Genomic DNA, 22,382 nt, shown 5'->3' with positions numbered 1-22,382 from the left:
ACTGCTGCTCTATTCTCACAGAGAGAGAGAGAGAGAGAGAGAGAGAGAGAGAGAGAAAGAGAGAGCGAGAGAGAGAGAGAGAGAGAGAGAGAGAGAGAGAGAGAGAGAGAGAGAGAGAGAGAGAGAGAGAGAGAGAGAGAGAGAAATGAAAGAGGAAGAAAGAAAGAATTACGGACTACGGACTATAGAGCGCACCTGATTATAAGACGCACCCACCACTTTTCGGGAAGAAAACCGTTTTTGTACATACACAAGCCGCACCTGTATATTAGCCGCACGCGCCCACATTGAAAAAACGCAATTCAAACATGAAATTAACCAATACCCGACTAAGTCCAAAAAAACACAGCCGACTTTGAACGGAAAATGATACCGGTACTTATGATTTAATGCAGACCTGCAGAGTCCGGGTGGCCGTTGAAACTAATCCAAGGAAAAAAGTGTATATTTCCAAAGGTAAGGGTGGGAAAAATATATATCAACTATTGTCGGCCGTGTCCACAAACACGTCTCACCTTTACTCCACTTCCCGTGAGCCCGCGTTTGCCCCGCCCCTTCTTTCTCATTTGCTCGTACAAAACATATCAGAATAAGTTTCTAAAATAAATACATTACAAAAATATACAGTTGCAAATACATATTATACATGGTTACACATATTTACAAAGAAAGACGGTACACCGAAAGAGTTTTCAAAACTTTAATAATAATATTATAACTTTCATCCCAAACCGTGCCTGTGAAGGGTAGCAAAACGCTACTAGTAACACGCTCTCAAAACAGTAAATAGCTCTGTTAAAAAAACATACCGTACTTGAAATAAGCACGGTAAAACGTCGTTACCTTCCTCCTTATAACCAACGTCATCAAATTCGTCTTCCTTCAATATGGGAAAGAGACTTTGGCATATAGACGTCACCCCACGCTCTCTTATTCAAAAACCCGCTAGCATTACGCTCGCAAAGCGGAGTTTCCTTCTATATCGGACTGCTCGGTTGCGTGTAACTTGAAAGTTGCGTCATGTGCCTTTATTTTTGCAATTTGCATGATGGGAATATGTCTACGCTAATTTAGTTTGTGCAAAAGCTAAGAAGATGCAGTCTCAATCTTACCTCTTGTACTCGAGCGCCGCTGGCGGCCGTCAGAAAAATTACATAAATTGGCCGCATCACTCAATAAGCCGCAGGGTTGAAAGTATGGGAAAAAAAGTAGCGGCTTATAGTCCGGAATTTACGGTAGTAGTAAAATATAGTATATAGTATTTTTTAGTATTATTTTAGTTGTTTTTTGTGTTATTTTTGTATTTCTGCGCTCATATTTTTAGTACCTTTGTAGTATTTTTATAGCATTACTGTACTTTTATCTTGAAGTGTATCTTATTTTGTCAGATTTGATTGTCATTTGTTTTTCTTATGTTGAATCTTATTAGTTACAAGTGGGGAAAGGGTTTTTGAGATCAACAACACAAAATGAAGGTCCCAAAATGAAGGCTTTGAATGAGAAAAGTGCTAGAGTGTTACAAATTCCGCCAGGCTAAATCTTATTTAGCATTGACTCCTATAATAGTGGGTATGTAATTTGGTAAGTTTTGGCATAGCAGCAGTTATCATCCGTAAAGTATATTCGTTTATGGTTTCTATGATGAGAGCCAGTTGACTCCGGCGCCTCAATCGTCGCTACACCCACACTTCAATTAACGGAAAACATCGTTTTGAAATGAGAACAAATTCTAATTAGCCGAGCGGTATGTGGTGCGACTCAAGTTCGCAATTTAATATCTGCTTTTTGCATCTGTCTTTCTCTTGCTCATCACCTTGCCGGGTTGGTGTTCCCATACGTCCCCGTATGTGGGCCGTTTATTACTCATGTGGGTCATCACTGCCTGCGCTTCGGCCTTGATTATAAAGCGAATGGTTCGGAGGGCGAGCTAGCTGACAAAATGGTTCAATTCATTGCCTTTGATGATATCATTCTGGGAATGTTTTGTTGAGGAACACGCTTTTATTCCTCTTTCTTTTTGTTTGATTCCAATACATAAAAGGTAGGTTTAAAAAAAAAGAAGTCTTGAAATAGGATAAGCAGTTACTTAGGTTTTATTTACAGAATATTCTGGGCAGGAAAGAGCTACAGACAATGGCTATAGGTATTCATAAATGCCAAGGCTGGGGTGGTTGACCATCATTCTTGTACAAAAAGGGCGGACCAAAGACTTCTTGTAAATCTATTACAAAGTTAAGCATCCAAGTTTTACTTTCCTGCACTCAGGTTGTGAAGGAGTACAGCGCGAAGCACAGCACAGAAAAACAGATTAGTGCAGTAATGTCTTCATTCAGACAGGGTTAGGTACACAAGAAGTCAGGGGCGAGACAACACTCGTGGTCCTGGATGCAGGCAAGGTGTCAGTGGTCTTGTAAACTAACTTAGCAAATGCGACAGTCCAAGAGTTCAGCAGGTGGTACTCCGGAGGCATGTGTTCGGTACACTCGGAAGCACAGGGCTGAGACAAGATGGCTCAGGACGTGACAAGATAGGCAACGAACTAGCACCGAGCCAAGAAAACTGAGTGTTTTAATAGTGAAAAGGGAAAAATATAATGGGAGGGTAATCAGGACAAGGGACAGCAGGTGTGAATTGTAAATTAGAGCCAGGAAGTGAGCGACCAAATAAGGCAAGGGTGTAAGCGAGAGGGAGACAGAGAGGAAACGAAACCTAAGTGCAGATTGTAACAAAGGTCCCTGTGGCTCTGTATTTTCCCTCTCTCACTCTCACTCTATTTCTCCTCTCTCCTATTTCTCTCAACAAATACTTTTTAGTCACTCACTTCCGGCATTAATTTTACTCGTCACAGCTGGGGTCACTGATTTCCCTTCTATCACAACTCTCCCTCGTCACTGTATTAACACTTTTTCCCCTTGGGTCTGTGCTAGTTTGTTGCCTTCACTGTCACGTCCTAAGCAATCTTGTCCGAGGCTTTAGTTATTCCAGTGTACCCTACCTTTGCCTGTCCTTCTGGATCACGAGTACCACCTGAGAAACTCTTGGACGGTCGCATTTGCTGATTGAATTTTCTGAAACAGTGACCCCTTGCTTGCATCTTAGACCACAAAAGTTGTCTTGCTACCTGACTTCCTGTGTACTGAACCCAGTCCGAATTAAAGACCTCCAGTACTACACTAATCTGTGTTTCTGCACTGTGCTTCCCCACCACCCAACAGGGTCAATGACATAAACTTTAAAGGGGTCCCACAGTTAAGCACAGTTCTACAGTCAATAACTTTGTCATCCTTGGGAAAGGCTTGCTCAAACTGATCAACATTTGCCTGAGCAAACAGCAATTAACAGGGATGACTTTAACTTTGCTTGATGTGATCTTGAATGCAGGGTTTCAGGAATGAGCTTGTATACACATCGCCTCATGAGCTAAAATTGATGTTTCCTGTCTCTCATTGTGTATTGACCTCAAACAAGTGAGGTGAAAGACCTAGCAATGGCACTCAAGGCCTTCTCTGACTATAAAATAAAATTCAAGTGAAGTTACAAAATTTCAACTAAATAAATGATTTTATAAATGAAAGACTTTTACAATCATGACTAACTATAAGCAGTGACTTATTCCAATATAACAGCAGTTACTTACATGTTTTTTTCTTGATCCTATAGCTAACTCTGGCGGCTCCCTGCAAGGTCCTCAGACGCCACAGTCGTCAGGAAGCAGCTCCATTGCGGAAGGTGCAGGGGACATCTTACCCCCGACCCGTGCCACCACCCCTCAAGGACAGGGTACAGCCATGCCTCCAAACAGGTACTTCAAATCATATTTATTCACATTGCACCGTTTGTTTTTACTTCCAAGGACTTGTAGGGAAGAAGATTAGAATTTGTGTCATAGGAAAAATCAAAATAATCAATTTGCATGACTAGACACAGTATATTAACCCATTATAAGCACTAGTCACTATACAATTATGTGTTTCTGCATTCATCTTTTGTTACATTAAATTAAGGAACATTAAATTAAAGATAGCTCACCACAATCAATAAACATCTCCCCAAAAGGAAACAAATGCCAAATATATGTTATCAAATACTACTGAGTATAGTTTACTTCGCTAGTTAATAGCAAATTATGAAATATGCATTTCTGTGAATACTGCGAAAATAGAAAAAAACAAAACAAGTAATGCTAATTTTTATATTTGGGGGCGGCAGTAGCTCAGCAGGTAGAGCGCTCGTCTTGGGATCTAGAGATCGCAGTTTGGCTCCTCCATGTTACATGTCGAAGTGTCCTTGGGTAAGACACTTAACCCCTAATACCCCCAATATAGAGGTTAGCGCCTTACATGGCTGCACGGCTGCTATTGGGAAGTGTGAAGCATACTGTAAAGGGCTTTGGGAAATCTTGACTTGAAAAGCGCTATATAAATGCAGGTCATTTCCCTTCATTTCATATTGACAATGTTGATTGTTCCGGGGTCATTTATGGTTCATCAGTGTCATCTTCTGGACACTTTCAGTAACAGCATGTTTAATGTTCTTTCAAATTTAACTACAAGATGCTGCTGCCCAAAAAATGTTCCAAATGTGAAAAGTCTCTATTGATTATGAAATTACATTTTCAATACAAAGCCTACATGCGTAAATCAGCTTACATACACAGTGAACCCTAGCTATAACATAACGCGGATCCCTTTTTACAGTATCGCTACTAATTTAAATCGTACACTGAATTCTGATTAGCTGAGTCGTCTCTCTGCTTTCAATTCACATTTATGATCAAAATTATTATTTCACAATGCAGTAGTTATTTGTAAAAAATGTTTTAATACGGTACTTGCATTTGTTGAACTAAAACTTGAACTTTAACAAGTGTCAAGATCATTGGTGTAGTGTATGATAGAATATTACATATTAAAATGATTTAAATGAACATAATGGTTTTATACTTCACAGATTCCGTCTGTGGGGGTTACATCAATTGTATGTGGAAAGCAATTTTGAGGCAAAAAATTGCCACTCAAAGTGCTATGTAAAAACATTCAGCATACAAAAAGACGGTAAAATTAGCGTGACTATGGAATTTGACTGTGTGTCTCCTGATGATATCCCCAAGATTTAAAAGTACTGGGCCTAGAATTGAACCTTGCGGAACTCCATATGTAATTCTATGGGTTTTGGAGTGACATGCATCTATACCTACAAAGAAATGTCGCTCTGTGAGATAAGAACAAAACCAGTATAAAACAGTACCAGATGCCCACCAGGTTTTTTAGTCAGTTTAACCAAATGTGTTGATCTACTGTGTCTAAGGCAGCACTGAGCTCTAGTAGCACCAGAACTGTGCGTTAATTAATATCCATATTATACCTGATATCATTGAAAATTCTTAAAGGGGCAGTCTCTGTAATGTGGTTGCTCCTAACACCAGACTGAAATTTCTTCAAAATGCTGTTTTCTTAAAAAAAAAAAAATAATAATTCAGCTGAATGAAAAACAATGTTTCTAAAACTTAAAAAAGCTTTAAAAACAGAAAAAGAATAAAAACGGTGGGTTGGACACAGGACGGTAATTATTTTAATTTCTCGAGTCTAAATTGCTCTTCTTCAGATGGGGCCACACCACTGCCATTTTAAAGGCAGCAGGGAAGAATCCCGCCTCGAAGGAGCAATTGACTATATTTAAAATCTGTTCCTTAAATAATCCATAAAATGTCCTGTAAATAGATGCGGGAATTGAATCTAAAAGGCAGTGTTTTGGGTTGACTTGGGAGAAAACTCGACCAACAGTCCTTGTATCGACCAAGGCAAACCTTTCCAGTGTTTCCTCAGGTAAAATCAATTGTGCAGCTATTGTAGATCTTACATTCTGATGGGCTCGAAGGCTGGACCTGATTTAAGTCATTTTTCTTCTCAAGTGGTCCTCAAGAAGAGCATTTGTCGGCTCCATTGGGAACTTTTTATAATCAGCTACTTTAAACATAATGCCTACAATTAATGAGGCTTCACTGTGTTTACATGTATTTATATATATTGTCAGTGTCGTCCAAAAATATGTATCTCCATTCCAATGATTACAAAAAGTTACGATTTTGACGAAACCAATGATATATACCTGGCATTTTAGTCATGGGAACAGACACTAAACTGAAATGTACTGGAGAAATCAACATTTTCAGGTCAGAACTAGCCAGCGTTAGCATCTTTGATTTATTTTTGTACTTCAACACATAAATTAATGCATAAAGAAGAACAAAAAATAGCACAAAGAGAAATCTAGCTTGCTCATATGGTATCAGAAAAACTGTGTTTCCATAAATTAGTAAAGTATTCCTTTCCGTAACACGAACCTCTTAATCAGACTAAGCAGTCCTAAACAAGCTAACAGGCTTGCAGACAGTTTCTTCGTCTGGGCCATCACCACCCTAAACAAGCGCTCAAAACTGTGAAAAAAATATTTATCATGCCTATGTAAAAGAAAATGTATATTCATTTGGGTTGCAACAATGAATCGATAAAATCAGTGAGTAAAAGCATTGGAAACGGATTTCATCATTGATTTGTTAAGTCACTAAGAACGGCAAACAGCATTGAATAGTTTGGCTGTTGAGGGGACATGCTTGTAGTACCACTTTCATCCAGCAGAGGGCAATTCGCGTCCACATTTACTGTGCAATGCCCTTTTTGCCTATTTATCCTGACATTCTTTTTATTTTGTTCTCTTTCAAGCCTTTGCTGCGTGTTTATCCAGGAGTGCATTAGTGCGAGTATTTTTAAATTTTTGAAAATATCTCCCAATACCACTATCCACTGTTGTAAACGTACGGAAAGGGTGATTTCTATGCATGCCGTCGCAGTGACAATTCACTACATTTCATTTTTAATGTAACCACTTTCCTTTAAAATATCTTTTGACACTTACCAAATGATATATATCTCAGGAAAGCATGGGGGAGTTGATTTACATGCCGAAAAGGTCACACCAGACGGATGTGAAAAAACCTGGAGTACGCTCGATAGGCAATGATTTGAAGCCTGGATTACACTTTACTGCATTTGAAGATATTAGCCTTGCAAAAGACGTAACTTCTCATGCGCGCACTTTGATTTGTGAAGTAGGCAGCAAGGAAATAAATGTTAAATAGTTGTATCTTGGCAGCAGGTGTTTTTTAAATGCCTTTAAAACAAATTAAATACATTTTCTGTAACACAATGTGTAATCAGATTCTTAAACTATGTATATTATGTCTTTGTTGGTTCATAAACGACAAATGACAACCTAATATTTGATATCAACCCTATTCAAACAAACCGAGCAACAACTAAGCGCAATAATCTTTACCAGCAGAGGTGGGTAGAGAAGCCAAAAATTTTACTTAAGTAAAAGTACTGATACTTCAGAATAATATTACTGTAGTAGAAGTAAAAGTAGTCATCCAAATACTTACTTGAGTAGAAGTCAAAAAAAGTTCTTGGTTAAAAGATTACTCAAGTATTGAGTAACTGTAGCAACGTTGTCTTTATTGATTTTTTTAAACAACCAATCAGATCATCAAATTATCAAAGTCCATCCAATCAACAAAGAAATATATTTAATTTAAAAGTAGATTTAAATAATCAACATAAATTCACTTGGTTTAATAAACAATAAAATGAAAATAGTGTCAATAAAATTAATTGAATAAGCACATAAAGCCCCAATACATATCTTATATGTTCCTCCTCTTCTGTGTTTTCATAGTCGGTATTGCTCAGCGACATTTTCCATCTGTTTCATCCCCTGAAGTTGAATATGGTCACGTGACGAGGCTGCTACGTTTGATTGGTTAAACATTGTAGAGCCTGGCAGAGTTCTGTGTCAAAATGAATGAACCTTAGCGGAGACAGACAAACGCATACTTACGTGGAGGGGATTTAGATAGATAGATAGATAGATAGATACTTTGTTCATCCCCGAAGGGAAATTCACATTTCCAGCAGCATCCCTGAGCTGAGAACAATCGACAACAATCGAAAATAACACGGGAGCTGCTGGAGTGGCTGCCATTCGTGACGGCGCCGGAAGAAAAGATTCAATTTGAATCATTTACAAACAAACAAACAATTGAATCATGTACAAACAAACAAACAAAATATTCATGTTTCAATAAGTGGAGTGTTAATAAAATATTTCTGATACTGATATAACCAGATAAAACTAATTTTAAGTTACCTGTCCAAATGAATGTTGTGCCATCTCACCTTTCCCACTCTCTCTCCTGCAGTTGACTTGCTGCTGCTCGCTCCTGAAACTAATACTTACCTCTTTGTGTATTGCCTGCATATGGCGACACCCTCTTTCAGCTATATATATATATATATATATATTATAAATCCATTATCTGCACCGTTCATCCTTAGTAGGGTCGCAGGGGTGCCAGAGCCCATCCCAGCTATCTTCGGTCAGTGGGCAGGGGACACCTATTTATTAAGTAACGAAGTAATGACTTCAATGTTGCCTTATGTAGCGGAGTAAAAATACAATTTTTTCTTCACAATTTACTTACAAGTACAAAATTTCACAAAACTTTCTCAATTAAATGTAACGGAGTAAATGCGCTCCGTTACTTCCCACCTCTGATTACCAGGAATGGTGTACTTCTTATCCAATAGTGCACAGGATTTGTAAAGATTTGTAAAAACGGTTGTTTTTCACTCCCCACCTCGAAGCAGAATTATTTGCTAGTGATGTAACAGGCATAGGTATTTGTAAATAGGTGTGCTTTAAATTTTAAAAATGATTTCCCATGTCATAATTTATTTAATTAAAATAAGTATTCTTAGGTTTTGTCTGATGAAAATGGGTTGGATAGTCTCCAAGCACTGGTTGGTTCGGTTAGTAGGATCCCTTAACTGTGGTATGTCTTGGGCAAATACAGCCTGGTGGCGCCCATCCCTCTCCAGGCCACCATATGTTTCTTCTGGGTCTTGAACCGGGGCGTTTTTCGTGTTAGGCGAATGTGCTAACCACTACAACTAATAACCACCACCAATATTAAGTGTTTATCCTGGGATGTCATGTCTAATCCTGTTGTAAACAATTTTTAGTTCATTTTTTTTAATTAGGGTAAAGACACTTCCTTATTTATTGGAAAACCAAGTTTAAAATATATTTAAACTTTTAAGTACTACATTTTTAACCTTAAAACAAGTATAGCATAAAATCATGGAATTAAAAATATAAAGATTATCATAAAATAGAAAGAAAAGAATGAGGTAAGTTGAAAAAAGTACAGTTAAATGAAAAAAATAATACTTATTTTTTAATATTTACCAGATCAGACAAATTATATAATTTCAGTATTATTTTTCTTGATTTAATAAATGTAATCTTCGAAATATAGTGAGAATACAATTTTGCTACTGGAAAACCAAATTTTAAAATATCGGTACAATCATATTTAAATTAATAAAATACGATTGAATAATAACAGGAGAAAAAAAATGTTTATTTTACACATTGTTATTATTTATGGATTTGCCCAGTAGATTTTAAAAGAAAGCCAATTCAAAACCCTCTGAGCTAGGCCGGCACACTTGATTCACAAAACAAAGCTCAATATCTATTCCTTAATTCCCTACAAACATTACATAGTTTTAATTCTTAGGTGAATAAATGACACTTTTTCATCCTTCTCCAGGAGCAGCGTGAGTGTGCAGGACCCCTTCTCAGAAGTCAACGACCCGGCCTTCCATAAGCGAACCACATCTTTGCCACCATCCTACCAGCAAGGCCTCGGCGTGCCTGACATGATGATGAGGATGCAATACGATAGCAAGGACCCCTTTGCTGGCATGAGGAAGAGTGAGTGACGTGCCTGCTAATGCAATCAAACTAAAAAAGGGAAAAAAATGAGGCAAATGGCAGCAGTTATTTTTAATATATAAGGCACACTGGACTATAAGGTGCATGGGGTTAAAACTATAGTAAGAGCTACGGTGTTTTCGTGTATAACCATTGCAACCACCGTTGGGGTGTTTATACACTTAAGGTACAGGTGAGATCAGGCTTAAAATATTCAGCCCGACCCGACTCACGGATATATAAACCCGAAACCCGACGGATTAACTTGATTTCATAACTGAGACCGAAATAAACCCAATGCCTTTATTCACGGCCAAAATAAACACAAAGCTTTACTTTGGCGCATAACTGTGCGTGGGGTTTCCTTGGGGCCGAGTCCCTCAAATCAAGTGACACTTCAAGTGCAGAGCCGAAAGGAATGTTTTGAAGCCGAAGTGCACATTTCGGCGACGTGCAGTGAACCAAAGAAAATGAACGAAGTGGCATCAAATTGGCTCGGGCATCTGATAAGGGTGCCTAGGGACGCCTCCCTCGGGCCGTCCCACCGGCAGGAAGCCCCTGGGACGACCTAGGACACGCTGGAGAGACTATGTCTCTAGGCTGGCCTGGGAATGCCACGGGATGAGCTAGGAGAAGCAGCTCGGGATAGGGAGGTCTGGGCTTCCTTGTTAAGGTTGCTGCCCTCGCGACCCGACCCCGGATGAGTAGAAGATCGATGGATGGATGGCACCGAAAAGATCATCATATTCTGCAGATTACAAGGTGCAAATAGTGAAGTATGCTGTTGAAAAGCAGAAAGAAAGTTTGTACTCTTGTAAACTATCGAAGAGAAGCGGGAATGACGTCCGACATGAGCGAGGTGGAAGGAGGAAGCGGCGCATTTTTTACCTCATGTAGGTTTTAAATCAGGCGATGGTGTAATAATAGTCTGTGTTCTGACAGCCCTTTGAGACTCTTTGTGATTAAGGGCTATACAAATAAACATGACTTGACTTGATCCCAACACCGAGGATGAAAATGTCTTTGGATTAATCGATTGGGACCTAAACTGATAGTTTGTTTAGCATGTTTTTATCTAAATAATTGCTTGAGTAAAAGTAAGTGCATTCTGTGGGTTTGGGCCCGAGCCCTGGCCTGAGATCTTACCTCTAACCTACGGTATATATCAGTGCACTGATTGAAAAACGTCAATGATCAAAACCGCAAAATATTGTGTTCGATGGGGAATCAAACCCGGTTCATGGCGGTGAGACCATCAAAAACCAACTACTAGACCACTAGTGATAAATATGAAAATGAAAAGGCATTGGGTTTTACCTTAATACCACACTATTTACTCATGGTACCATAAACAAACGTAAGATAAAACAAAAAAAGCACAATGAGGGAAACAGATCTTTGTTGAATTTGACTTTTATTATTCATATCTTCCAGGACGACTTTCTGTTTTCTCCATTCTCTAACATTCATTTCGGCCACATTGAGACCCATAGCGATAACCAAAATGGTCACGAGAAACAAACCCCGGGTTACGGTGGTGAGAGTATCAACACTTAATCACTAGACCACTAGTTATACAGATAACATGTGAAAAGGCACTAGATTGCATATCATTATCACAATATTTTTACAGTGGCAGAAACAAATACAAAGAAAACAAAAAGTATTCCTAAAAGATATAAGGAAACACAAATAAAACACAGATTGCATATCATTATCACAATATTTTTACAGTGGCAGAAACAAATACGGAGAAAACAAAAAGTATTCCTAAAAGATATAAGTAAACACAAATAAAGCACGATGAGGGTAACAACTCTGTTGAATCTGACATTGCGATTTTTTTTATATATTTAAGGACAACTTTCTGTTTTCTCTATTTGCTAACATTCGTTTCTGGAAATTATGTGATAAAGAAATAAAATTGAATGTAAACACAGTATGACGCCAGTATCACTGGTGGGCTAGTTCTCGTCGCTGTGACCCAGGTTCGATTCCCATCGCGTACAATGTTTTCCAATTTGTGTCAGCCATGTTATTTGACTGATCGATCATTACACAAATTAGGTAATATACCGTAAATCCTATCGTATCAGCACACGTGTATAAATACAGTATGCATTTCCAATTGTAGGCACCGTATGTTGCCCTAATTTAAGCACACTGGGTTATAAGGCGCACTTCTGGCCAATTAGGGGTTTTTAGGTGCGCCTTGTTGCCCAGACAGTGTAGTACTTAAAAAAAAGTAAATCATGTACAAATATACAATATAGAGTATGACGGAATACATCGTAGTATGTGTTTATCTTTAGTGATACTGTAGGTTTGAGTTCTGTGAGTTTATGAGGAGCATTGTCTAGGGTAGTAGTTCTCAGATAAAGGTAAGGTAGGGCAGTAAGGGTGTCACTTACGAATAAAAAAATACAAACTTTAAAAGGACAGTGTGTATTATTTGACCACTAGATGTCACTGTATTGTGTTGTGCAGGAAACAATTGCTAAAAAGTAACAAAGAATACGAAATACTAAAACTCAAGGTGACCAGAATGCACCATTTTGCTTCTCATTTTTGCCCAGCCTTAACAGCAAGATGGCGGACCATTATGTCAGTTCCCTTTAAGTAAGGCTCATGTCATGTAAAATGAATGTTTTGTTTTTTTTCAATAATATTTGTTAAAATGCACATTTATATGAGAGCTAATGTATTATGCTTATTTGTTAAATCAAGGGGCACCGGATAATACACACTGTCCCTTTAAAACTGAGTTGGGGTTAACTAACTTGAACAACCACTTAGAAAAAAAAAACAATAAAATCTGCATTTATTATTAAACAATTTATAACTCTAATTTTTGTGGTAAAACTTATAGTAATTGGGTTGTTAGGTTAGGTTAGGTTAGGTTAGGTTAGGTTAAGTTAAGGCTAACCCTAACTCAGTGGGGAAAAAACAAAAGGAAAGTAATTTTTCAGTAATTCAAAAGTATTCAACTTTCAGGTATAAACGACGACAAAAAAAGTAATTTTATAAACATAATACTATTATTTTCAAATTAATCCCTTTAATAATTTCATTTTCAGAACAGATATTCATTATGACAGAAGAAGGACTAGTAATGTTGATGCTAATTTCATGCACACATAAAAAAGGTGACTTCATTGTCAGATAATTGTTTGATTCATTATACTATATTTTTGTTTAGTTTTTTTGTTTTTGTTTTGGGTTCTTTTGCCGTAAACTAAAAACATATAATTATGTTTGGTTATTTTATACATATAATATATTAAATTATCTGCTTAAGAATAACATTTTATTTTGTAATGGTGATTATTTTACTTAGTTTATTTCCGTTTACAAAGTGGTATTTTTAAGATTGAAAAATATTTTGTTTTCAATTATTTTTGGTCGTACCTTTATTTCCAATTGTTTCAAAAGATGAAGCTTATCAAACTGAACCAATTTTAGACCTCTTTTTTTCTTAACACGCCCAAACTCTTGACCTTTTCTCCTGATTGGATGTACTTGGTTTAAAAATGACCTAAAAGTGGTACTTCACCCCTAAAAGTTGATAATTGATTTAGCAGGGCAAAAAAGGATAAATTATTCATAATACTGAAGTCGCGTTTATTCACCGGACAAGTGAACATTTATGAGGGTATGCTGCCATCTGCTGGCTTTTAGATGCAATCATTCACCTGTTTTTAAAAAAAGAAGGTCCTTTTAATGGATGAATGCTTTTCTTCTCTTTCCCTCAGTGGCTGGAGCAGATCCGTACATGCCTGGCCAGATGCCTCCTGGGGGTGTTCAGGACATGTATGGGCGGCCTTCTGCAGCCCTTAGCATGTCTCAACGCTCACAGTACCCGTACGGACCCGGCTACGACAGGAGGTGAGTGTTGGAACCGAGCAGAGATGTTTGTGAATCCGAAATCTTGCCAGGAAACTTTTCATTAAGGTAATACAAAATTGTTGTTTCCTCTACAGGCCGGACCACTTGATGGGGATGGAGGGGAACTTGGGTCCTCTTGGTAATCAGAACAGCTTGGCACCTCACAATGAGGGTGGCATGTATTCTTCCAATAGATTCGCTTCTCAGCAGAGGTCAGAACTTATGTCTGACGTGATAGTTTTTTTTCTTGATGTTACATTTATTGGGAAGCTTTACATTCTTGTTTTTTTATGTTAAAGACACGACGGCTACAGTTCGCAGTATCCTGGCATGTCCTACGGGATGCATCCTTCTGGCATGTACCAACAACAGGTGAGACTCATTCTTTTATTTTATTTATTTTCCTACTATGCTGCAAGTTAACACTGATTTGAGTTTACTGTCGAAAAGTAATAAAAGACTCATTTCAGAATATACCACAGGGTATCATATCTGGTTAGGCACAGTCAGATTAACAAATAAATGATCCTACATCTTTTTCATCATTTCAGAGTCAAAGCAAGAAAGCACTATATAAACTGCTCGGGGAAGAAAATGGATAAGAACACTTACCTTCAGTTGGAAATGAAATTCATGCGCTGTTCCTTTTGAATTAAAGCATCAAGAAAAAAAAGTCCATGCAATCTGAAAAAACGTACTGGATTGGTTGACTTGCTGTTAGCTTGCTGATAGTATCACTAGTTCTATTATTTGGGGCTCGGTATGTGTATTTTGGGTCTCACTATTGCCCTCTCCCATGAGGCAAAAGCATTGCGTGCCTCGCTCTGCATCTGCAAACGCTCAGCACTGTGATGAGTTGCATACTATTGTATTAATAATATTCATTATATAATGAGAAAATTCAGCAATATTGAAAAGGAAAATTTCAAAATTGTGAAGTTAAATGAGAAAGAACTTTGACTGTGACTAAATCTAACCATTAAATGTATTTTGATTTTATATTTCTATAATGGACGGCGCGGTGGATGAGTGGTTATTACGCAGCCCCACGGTGCGGAGGTTCAGGGTTCAACTGCAGCTACCGCAGCCTCCCCGTGTGGAGTTTGCAAATTCTCCCTGTGCTTGCGTGGGTTTCCTCCGGGCACTCCAATTTCCTCCCACATCCCAAAAACATGCATGTCAGGTTAATTGGCCGGTACAAACTGTTCCTAGGTGTGAATGAGTGAGTGAGTTGTCTGTCTCTGCGTGCCCTATGACTGGCTGGCAACCAGTTTAGGGTGTCCCCTGCCCACTGCCCGAAGATAGCACCCCCGGGACCCTACTGAGGATAATTGGTGCAGATAATGGATGGATGAATGGGTGGATTTCTATGATGCACAGCCTCACCTGCCTCCCGTGACTGCACGTCACTGTTAACAACCAAATCGTATTGTATTTTTTTCAGCACATAAAACACATCGTTTTACTGTCCAGATTAACATTTCGTACGGTCAAGTCATGTTTTTAAACAAATTTCAGAACTTTCAGTTACTGTAAACCGTAGATATATTAGGTGAGTTGCAAAATCAGATCATCTTTGGAGCGACTTTTGAGGCCATCAAAGCAATTGATGACTTGCTACTGCCATGCGTGTGAAATAGAGTCTGTAGCGCCTCAGTCACAGCTGACCGCGATAAATGTAATAGAATTGAATACAATATAAGAAATCTAAACATTCACTAGTTTTTTGCTGTTAATCGGAACCCTCAGCAATATGAGAAATACACGAAATTCGTCACAATTTCTATTGCCTCAACTCCCTGGCATCACTGCATATGGGCATAGATGCCTTGGCACATTCTTAATGTGATTGTTTTAATCCTATCTCATCCCTGACAATAGAGATCTTAATCTTTATATTGGGTTTAATATATGGACGCCAAACCAAATAGAAATGTCGAAATATTTATATAAATGTATTTGCATTGATTCCAATTTGGGGAATTTCATAGAGAATTGTGTTCTGCATTCTGATTGGCTAAACAGTTGACTCGCCCCAAAAGATGATGATTTCTATATAAAACAAAGTGAGACTTCCGACCTGCTAAACTTGCTCTGGAGCAGCGTGCTGCTTGGTTACGCTCCCTAGTGGCCTTCTGGCACATTTTTTAAAATGTTTGTTGGTGGGGAAAATATGGTTTCTGTAGGACTAAAAACTGGACACAAGTTTAACGTTTTCCAATGAATATAAATTGGCAAAGTATATGTTTACTTCCTTATGAGGGCCTATATGAGGTTTTTATTTTATTTTTGCAGCTTCAGACACATTGTTTTTGTTTTGGTTTCTTTGGGAATGCATTATGGCTTTTTTAGAATTTTAACTTGCCGCCCCCTGCCTAAGGAAAGTAATTGCAGTTTTCCATAATGTGCACTTGATGGAGACAAAGTATTATGTGAAGTGAAAACGTAGTGTATTGAATCAAAACATCATTTTAAAAATTAAAATTTACCGGACATAAGGTATTCTAAGGGGGGTATTACAGTACTGTACTATTATCTGTTAAACAAATGCTTGAGCCTGTAAATTGGGTTTGTATTATGTTTCAATGTATTTAATGAATAAAGGTTTTCTAATTTGCAGGTTTTGTACTATCAAGAAATTTTGAGGGTTCACTGTCTTGGTGACTAACATCCACTTTTGTTTCATCAGGGCTACAAACGAACATTAGACGGGATGTATGGTCCTCCACCCAAGAGGCACGAGAGCGAGATGTATGGAATGCCGTACTCCAACCAGCAGGCAGACATGTACAACCACTATGGTGGGGGCTATTCCGGACCAGATCACAGATCCATCCCAGGACAGTTTACCCCTTACCCCTACCCCCGCGATCGCATGGGCTCTGCAATGCCAAGCCAGCACGGAATGATGGGTGGGGGACCTGCTACTAACCACACCTCGGATGGCCCAAACATGTGGCCATCTAGGACAGACCTGGGTTATCCCTATCCCAATAGGCAAGGACACCCATCCCAAATGCCCCCTTATAGTTCTATTGGCAGAGAAGACATGGATGGGCGACCAGGGCAGGATCAGTGGCACCGGCAGTCTTCTTATATGTCATCAACGGGCGGGACGCCTCCCTTTTCATCGCGCCACCCCCCGTCCTCGTATTCCAATTCCCAATCCATGACTAACCACCTGCCCAAGGTACCCAGTCCGGGGGCTTTCCAGCGATCCTTGGACTCTCGGGTGTCACCCAGCAAAGCGGCCTTCCTGTCAGCCATGAAGATGTCAAAGCCTGGGATGTCCATGATAGGCTCTCAGGCATGTGGACCTCTAGGTCAGTTCCCTCACAACTTGAGGAGGGACCTTAATTACCCACCAGGAGCAGTGGAAGGCACCATGCCAGTTCTCAGGCCTCGGCGTAAACTAACCTCCAAGGACATAGGTGAGAATTTGTTAGTCTCTTTGTTTTGATATCTACTAGTCTTTGAGTGGTACTCCCTTTTACAATGCAATAAGATCATTGACATGTAAGAATGATTCTAGGGAGTGGTTACTCCAAACATGGAGGCCAGTAGTTAGAATTGAACCATGGACTTTAGGGCGAATGTGCCAACAGGTCATTCACCGTTGGTGCCACCTAACTTAGGAATCACTTATCAAAAACAGTCCACTCAGAGATGGGTATGCAGAGATGGGCAACTCGGTCCTAAGAGGGCAACATGTCCTGCATGTTTTTGGAAGACTCAGATGATTCCAATCACCGGGATCGTTGACAACCTCCTGCTCGCTTTCTAACGGGCTGATTATTTGTATCACCCGAGTTGAAGAAGACAATGCTCCAAAAACATGCAAGACATGCGACCCTCAGGGCACATGCAGCCCCAGCCGACTCATCAGTATAAAGCACTTTTTGAAGTATCAACTGTGAACATCTCTGCAGACAACATGACCCAAGTATGCGATGTATAGTTTGCAGAGAAAACAACCATCTGACTTCTGACACTGTGCTCTCAGACATTCAGTACCTTTGCAACCCAACGTCGTTAAATTACATTGTAATGTTTCTGTTCTTAGGAACGCCTGAAGCCTGGCGTGTGATGATGTCGCTTAAATCCGGCCTCTTAGCAGAGAGCACTTGGGCGCTCGATACCATCAACATCCTACTTTATGACGACAGCACCGTTGCCTCATTCAACCTCTCACAGGTAAGACAGCAGTGCGACTGACAACCACCTCCTAAAATCATATTGCAATGTATCACTGAAACCAATTTACACAGATTTCTGCTCACGGCCGACGTTTCCCTTTTGTGTCCATATAGTTACCAGGCTTCCTGGAGCTTATTGTCGAGTACTTTCGACGTTTCCTGATTGAGATCTTTGGCATCCTGCAAAACTTTGAAGTGGGATCGGATGTAAAGGAAAGCATGGTGGTATTGAACTCCAACCCCAAGGAAGAAGCTATCATTGACGATGAAACAGAAAGAGATGTACAATTAACACCTCTGTTTATCCCAAGTGAGGCAGTACCAGGGGAACTAACGGGAAATTCAATGAAGGACTATCCTGTAGAATCTGACAAGATTACTAAACCGGAGAAATGCTTGAAAAGGGAGGAAGATATCTCTGAGAGTAAAACGGAGTGTGATGTTGAGGCAAAACCCAAACCCAAACAAGCTAGCAAGTATGATAAGTTCCCCATCACCTTTGTTGACACAGACGACCTCAGCGAGGCCTTGCTGGATGACTCGGTCACCGGGTTCACGAGTGGGCTGCTCCACTGGCAAGCCGGGGGAGGCGACACCACGGCCCACATCCAGACGTACTTGGAACCACGCGACAGTCCGCAACCTAACGCTGAGGACCGGGAGGAGGACGACGGGAAGGAGGGAGTGAGGAACCGCATCACGGCAACCATCGACGACGTTTTGTGCGCACGGGTGGATGCCCTTTCCGACACCCACCCCGCACGCTCGCTGCCGTCTTACCCTTTCCGGGTACACCCAGACGGGGAACAGGACAACATCACTCTTCTGGAGGACGAACCACGCTGCTTGGATGAAAACCCTCTTTCTGTGAACTCACCCTGGCAAGAGTTCTTGGCCACGCGCTGCCTCTGCATCTCCAACATCATCCGAGGCTTGTCCTTCATCCCAGGGAATGACTCTGATTTGTCCCGACACCCTGCTCTGATCCTTCTCCTGGGCCGGCTCTTGTTGCTTCACCACAAACACCCCGAGAGGACCCGGTCGCCCCCCGGTTGTCAAAAAGACGAACCGCAGGGCAAAGGGTTGTCTTGTAAGGACGAGTGGTGGTGGGAGTGTCTTGGTCAGCTTCGGGAGAACGCCATGGTAACGCTAGCTAATATCGCGGGCCAATTGAACCTCTCCTCTTACACTGACAACATCTGCCTCCCCATCTTGGACGGGCTCCTCCACTGGATGGTGTGCCCATCGGCCGAAGCCCAGGACCCCTTCCCCTCGGGCCCGGCCTACTCCCAGCTCACTCCTCAGAGGCTGGTTCTGGAGTGCCTTTGCAAACTGAGTATCCAGGAAGGGAACGTGGACCTGCTCCTGGCCACGCCACCTTTCAGTCGACAAGAGAAATTTTTCACGGTGCTTGTCAGCTACATAGGGCAGAGGAAGGCCCAGGTCTACAGGGAGATGGCGGTGGCTATCATCTCGCACCTCGCGCAAGGAGACCCTACGACAGCACGTGTCATAGCCATGCAGAAAGGCAGTGTGGGTAATCTGGTGGCCTTTTTAGAGGATGGCGTGAACATGGCGCATTACCACCAGAACCCACACATCTTATTGCACATGGTCCATCCTCAAGTGGACCCGCCGAGCGTGAGCATGCTGTGTCGAGCGGCTAAAGGCTTGCTAGCCATGGCCAAATTGGAGGAGAACAAAGCCGAATTTGTGATCTACGAAAGCAGATTGTTGGACATTTCAATTTCTTCTGTACTGAACGCTGGAGTTGTGGCCATCATTTGCCAGGTTCTTTTTCACTTGGGGAAGCTATGACATCAGGAGAGGAGAGACATGCTTGACAGTAAGATAAGAGAAAAATAACTTGTTTTGTGGTTTTTATTCCTAAGACTGATAAAGGGGGTTCATTTTAATACAAATTTTTAACACTTGTCGGTGTTAATTTTATGTTTGACATTTGTTTACTTTTGACACCCAAAACTACAACCAGTTCTTGGTGCTCGAGGAGTTTCGTTTTGGATTTATAAAAACTTAAATATGCTCATTTACTTTTTTTGTTATTGCAGAGTATTTATTTAAAAGACAAACTGACACTTTACAGGAGTTTGAACCTTTTGTCAGCACTTGTGGAAAAATAACACACTGACTGTTTGCGTTGAAATCTTTTCTCTATGTCTTTGGTCGCTGGAGAGAACTTGTGCAATAGGACTCGAACACGCGGTCCCTTTCAGGAACCGGTTGACGAAGACACATGCATTGTTTGCTTTGAGCCACGAGGGGGCAATGTGCACCAGCCAATCAACTTGAGAGACGTGCAGCTGCCAAAAACGAATGACTAATTTATTACCGTAAAATGTGGACTAAAGGCCGCTTCTTTTTTTCCTAGCTTTTCTATCACAGAGCTTCTACATTATTCTGACAATTTATAGAACGGGTACTTTGTATAAGGTCAAATTTTCCCCATCTACAAATAAAGTGAATATAAATATTTTCGAATGAATGATAAAACTGCATACTAAAAGGATATTGCACAAACAAAGGGATCTCATTGGTAGCAAATCAGGGTGCCTGCTACAAATGAACAAACAGTAGGCTCCAACTCCTCCTGCCAAAAACTCATGTCTCATATATTATTATAAAAATTAGACTATAAGCCGCTACTTCGTCCCTAGGTTTTCAATCACAGAGCTTACAAAATATGCGGCCGATTTACAGAACAAGTACTTTCTACAAAGTCCGACAGGCCCCAGAAACAAAAACTAAACTGAATGTATGTCATTTTAAAAAAATAGTAATACTGAGTATGTATCGGCTAAGGAATCTCATTTGGTTGAAAATTAAAGTGTTTGCTCATTGAGTCGCACGAAACAGGTGCCCAAAAACATGCCTGTTACAAAGTGACCAACTCTGGGTGCTTTAACGACTTCTAGTACTCTGTTAGTGCTGTCACGTTACAGGAACTGTTTGGAAAGAAAAGTTACGATACGTTAATAAACCTTAAAAACTCGGTGTACCTTCTTTTTAGGTAAATGTTTCATTCAACAATGTACAAAATATATTTTGTTTTGCAAAAGTAATGGGTGCGGCTAATAATCAGGTGCACCCTATAGTCCAGTTTTACGGTTGCCATCGCCTCAACGACAGTGCTTGTTTTACCTTGTCTGTATTATTTCATCAGTGTGCCCAACGCAAGCACATGGTTTTAGAGGTACGATCGGGCCTGAAAACATCCAGCCCATTTCGGGCCCACGGGTACTAAAGCCAGACCCAACCCAAGCCCAACCTATTTACTTTTGACGGATCGAGCCCAAGAAAAATTTGAATTTTCATATTTTAACACAACACAAAGAAAAAAAAACACCACAAACGGGGGGATAATTTAAAAAAAAAGGCAGCGAGAGAGAAACCTGATCTGAACATAATGATTTGACATTCTAGGCCCGACTTGACCTGGATACCGGGTCGGGCGCAGATCAGGCTTGGTGGTAAAGATCCAACATCTATCTACATGGTTCTGGTATCTAAATCAAGCTACTGGGACGATGAAGAAATGCTTTTACCGTTGTTCAACATTTGTTATTGTTGAGTATTTTGTTAATGGGGTCTGATATTTGAACATGGTGACCAAGGTTTCATTGTCAGAACATTTAAAAAATAAGCTTGTATGCATTGTATAATAGCTGAGAAAACAATCGCTTTGGTGAACAAGCAAAAGTGCCAGGGTGAGAGGAAATAACATTTGGGTAATGTAAAGAAACTGTGGGAATTTTTGTTTTGTTTTCATGTCCTCCATTCACATTTGTGGGCATATTTTAAAGTCGTCTGGAAAAGAAAATATGTCAAAAAACCTACAAGATGTTCAAAATGTTCATTGTAAAATTTGCCTTTTTCATATGACTGCAGTATGTCTCTTTTATCTGATATATACATTTATACTCTGTGCTGCACTTGTCACAAATAAATGTACCATGGACATCACAAGAAATCACAGATGATGTGTTGTGTTCAGATATTTCACAGACAAGCAGAACTTAAATTATTATTTCATACCTGTCAACCTGTACGTTTTTGCCGTACAAAGTACGTTTATTATACATTTTAAGACGTGTACGGCGTACAAGAAAATCTGTACGGGAAAACGCAAATTTTTCAATTATGGCTACCATCCGGTATACACCGACTATCACGAAACGGCAAATTAATCAAGTCAAACGAGTTCGCCTCAGTAGCCTCTATCCCGGTATCGTGTTTTTTTTTCGTTGCAAACAAAGCGAGCGGTTTGATGCTACTGTGCGCATGCGTCTGCCACCTGGGGTTTTCCCATCATGCATCATTCCGTGGTAGTTGTGTAGTGAAAAGAAGTCCGTCTCTTTTTAGAGAACCGGCTTAACTCATTAAAGAGTTAAGCCGGCTCTCAAACGGCTCACTTGCTTTGATGCGTTATATTACAAATAATTATGT

At 40.1% G+C, this 22,382-nt stretch overlaps 1 protein-coding gene across 1 annotated transcript in view; it reads left to right on the top strand.

The window, feature by feature from the left end:
• The window catches only part of arid1b (AT-rich interaction domain 1B), a 361,695-nt gene extending 339,798 nt beyond the window's left edge, over positions 1 to 21,897 (top strand). Inside the window, exons 14-21 of the mRNA XM_088354727.1 lie at positions 3,661 to 3,802; positions 9,674 to 9,837; positions 13,590 to 13,722; positions 13,818 to 13,934; positions 14,022 to 14,094; positions 16,412 to 17,153; positions 17,786 to 17,916; positions 18,033 to 21,897. Coding sequence (XP_088210853.1) covers positions 3,661 to 3,802; positions 9,674 to 9,837; positions 13,590 to 13,722; positions 13,818 to 13,934; positions 14,022 to 14,094; positions 16,412 to 17,153; positions 17,786 to 17,916; positions 18,033 to 19,736 — 3,206 coding nt within the window. The 3' untranslated portion in view covers positions 19,737 to 21,897. The remainder of the gene's footprint in view (positions 1 to 3,660; positions 3,803 to 9,673; positions 9,838 to 13,589; positions 13,723 to 13,817; positions 13,935 to 14,021; positions 14,095 to 16,411; positions 17,154 to 17,785; positions 17,917 to 18,032) is intronic.
• The last annotated feature ends 485 nt before the right edge of the window (positions 21,898 to 22,382 follow it).

The sequence above is a fragment of the Urocampus carinirostris genome, chromosome 15 (assembly GCF_059441175.1).
Source record: "Urocampus carinirostris isolate Australia breed hairy pipefish chromosome 15, RoL_Ucar_1.0, whole genome shotgun sequence".
In the NCBI taxonomy this organism is placed as follows: domain Eukaryota; kingdom Metazoa; phylum Chordata; class Actinopteri; order Syngnathiformes; family Syngnathidae; genus Urocampus; species Urocampus carinirostris.
This window is presented reverse-complemented; position numbering and strand designations above follow the sequence as displayed.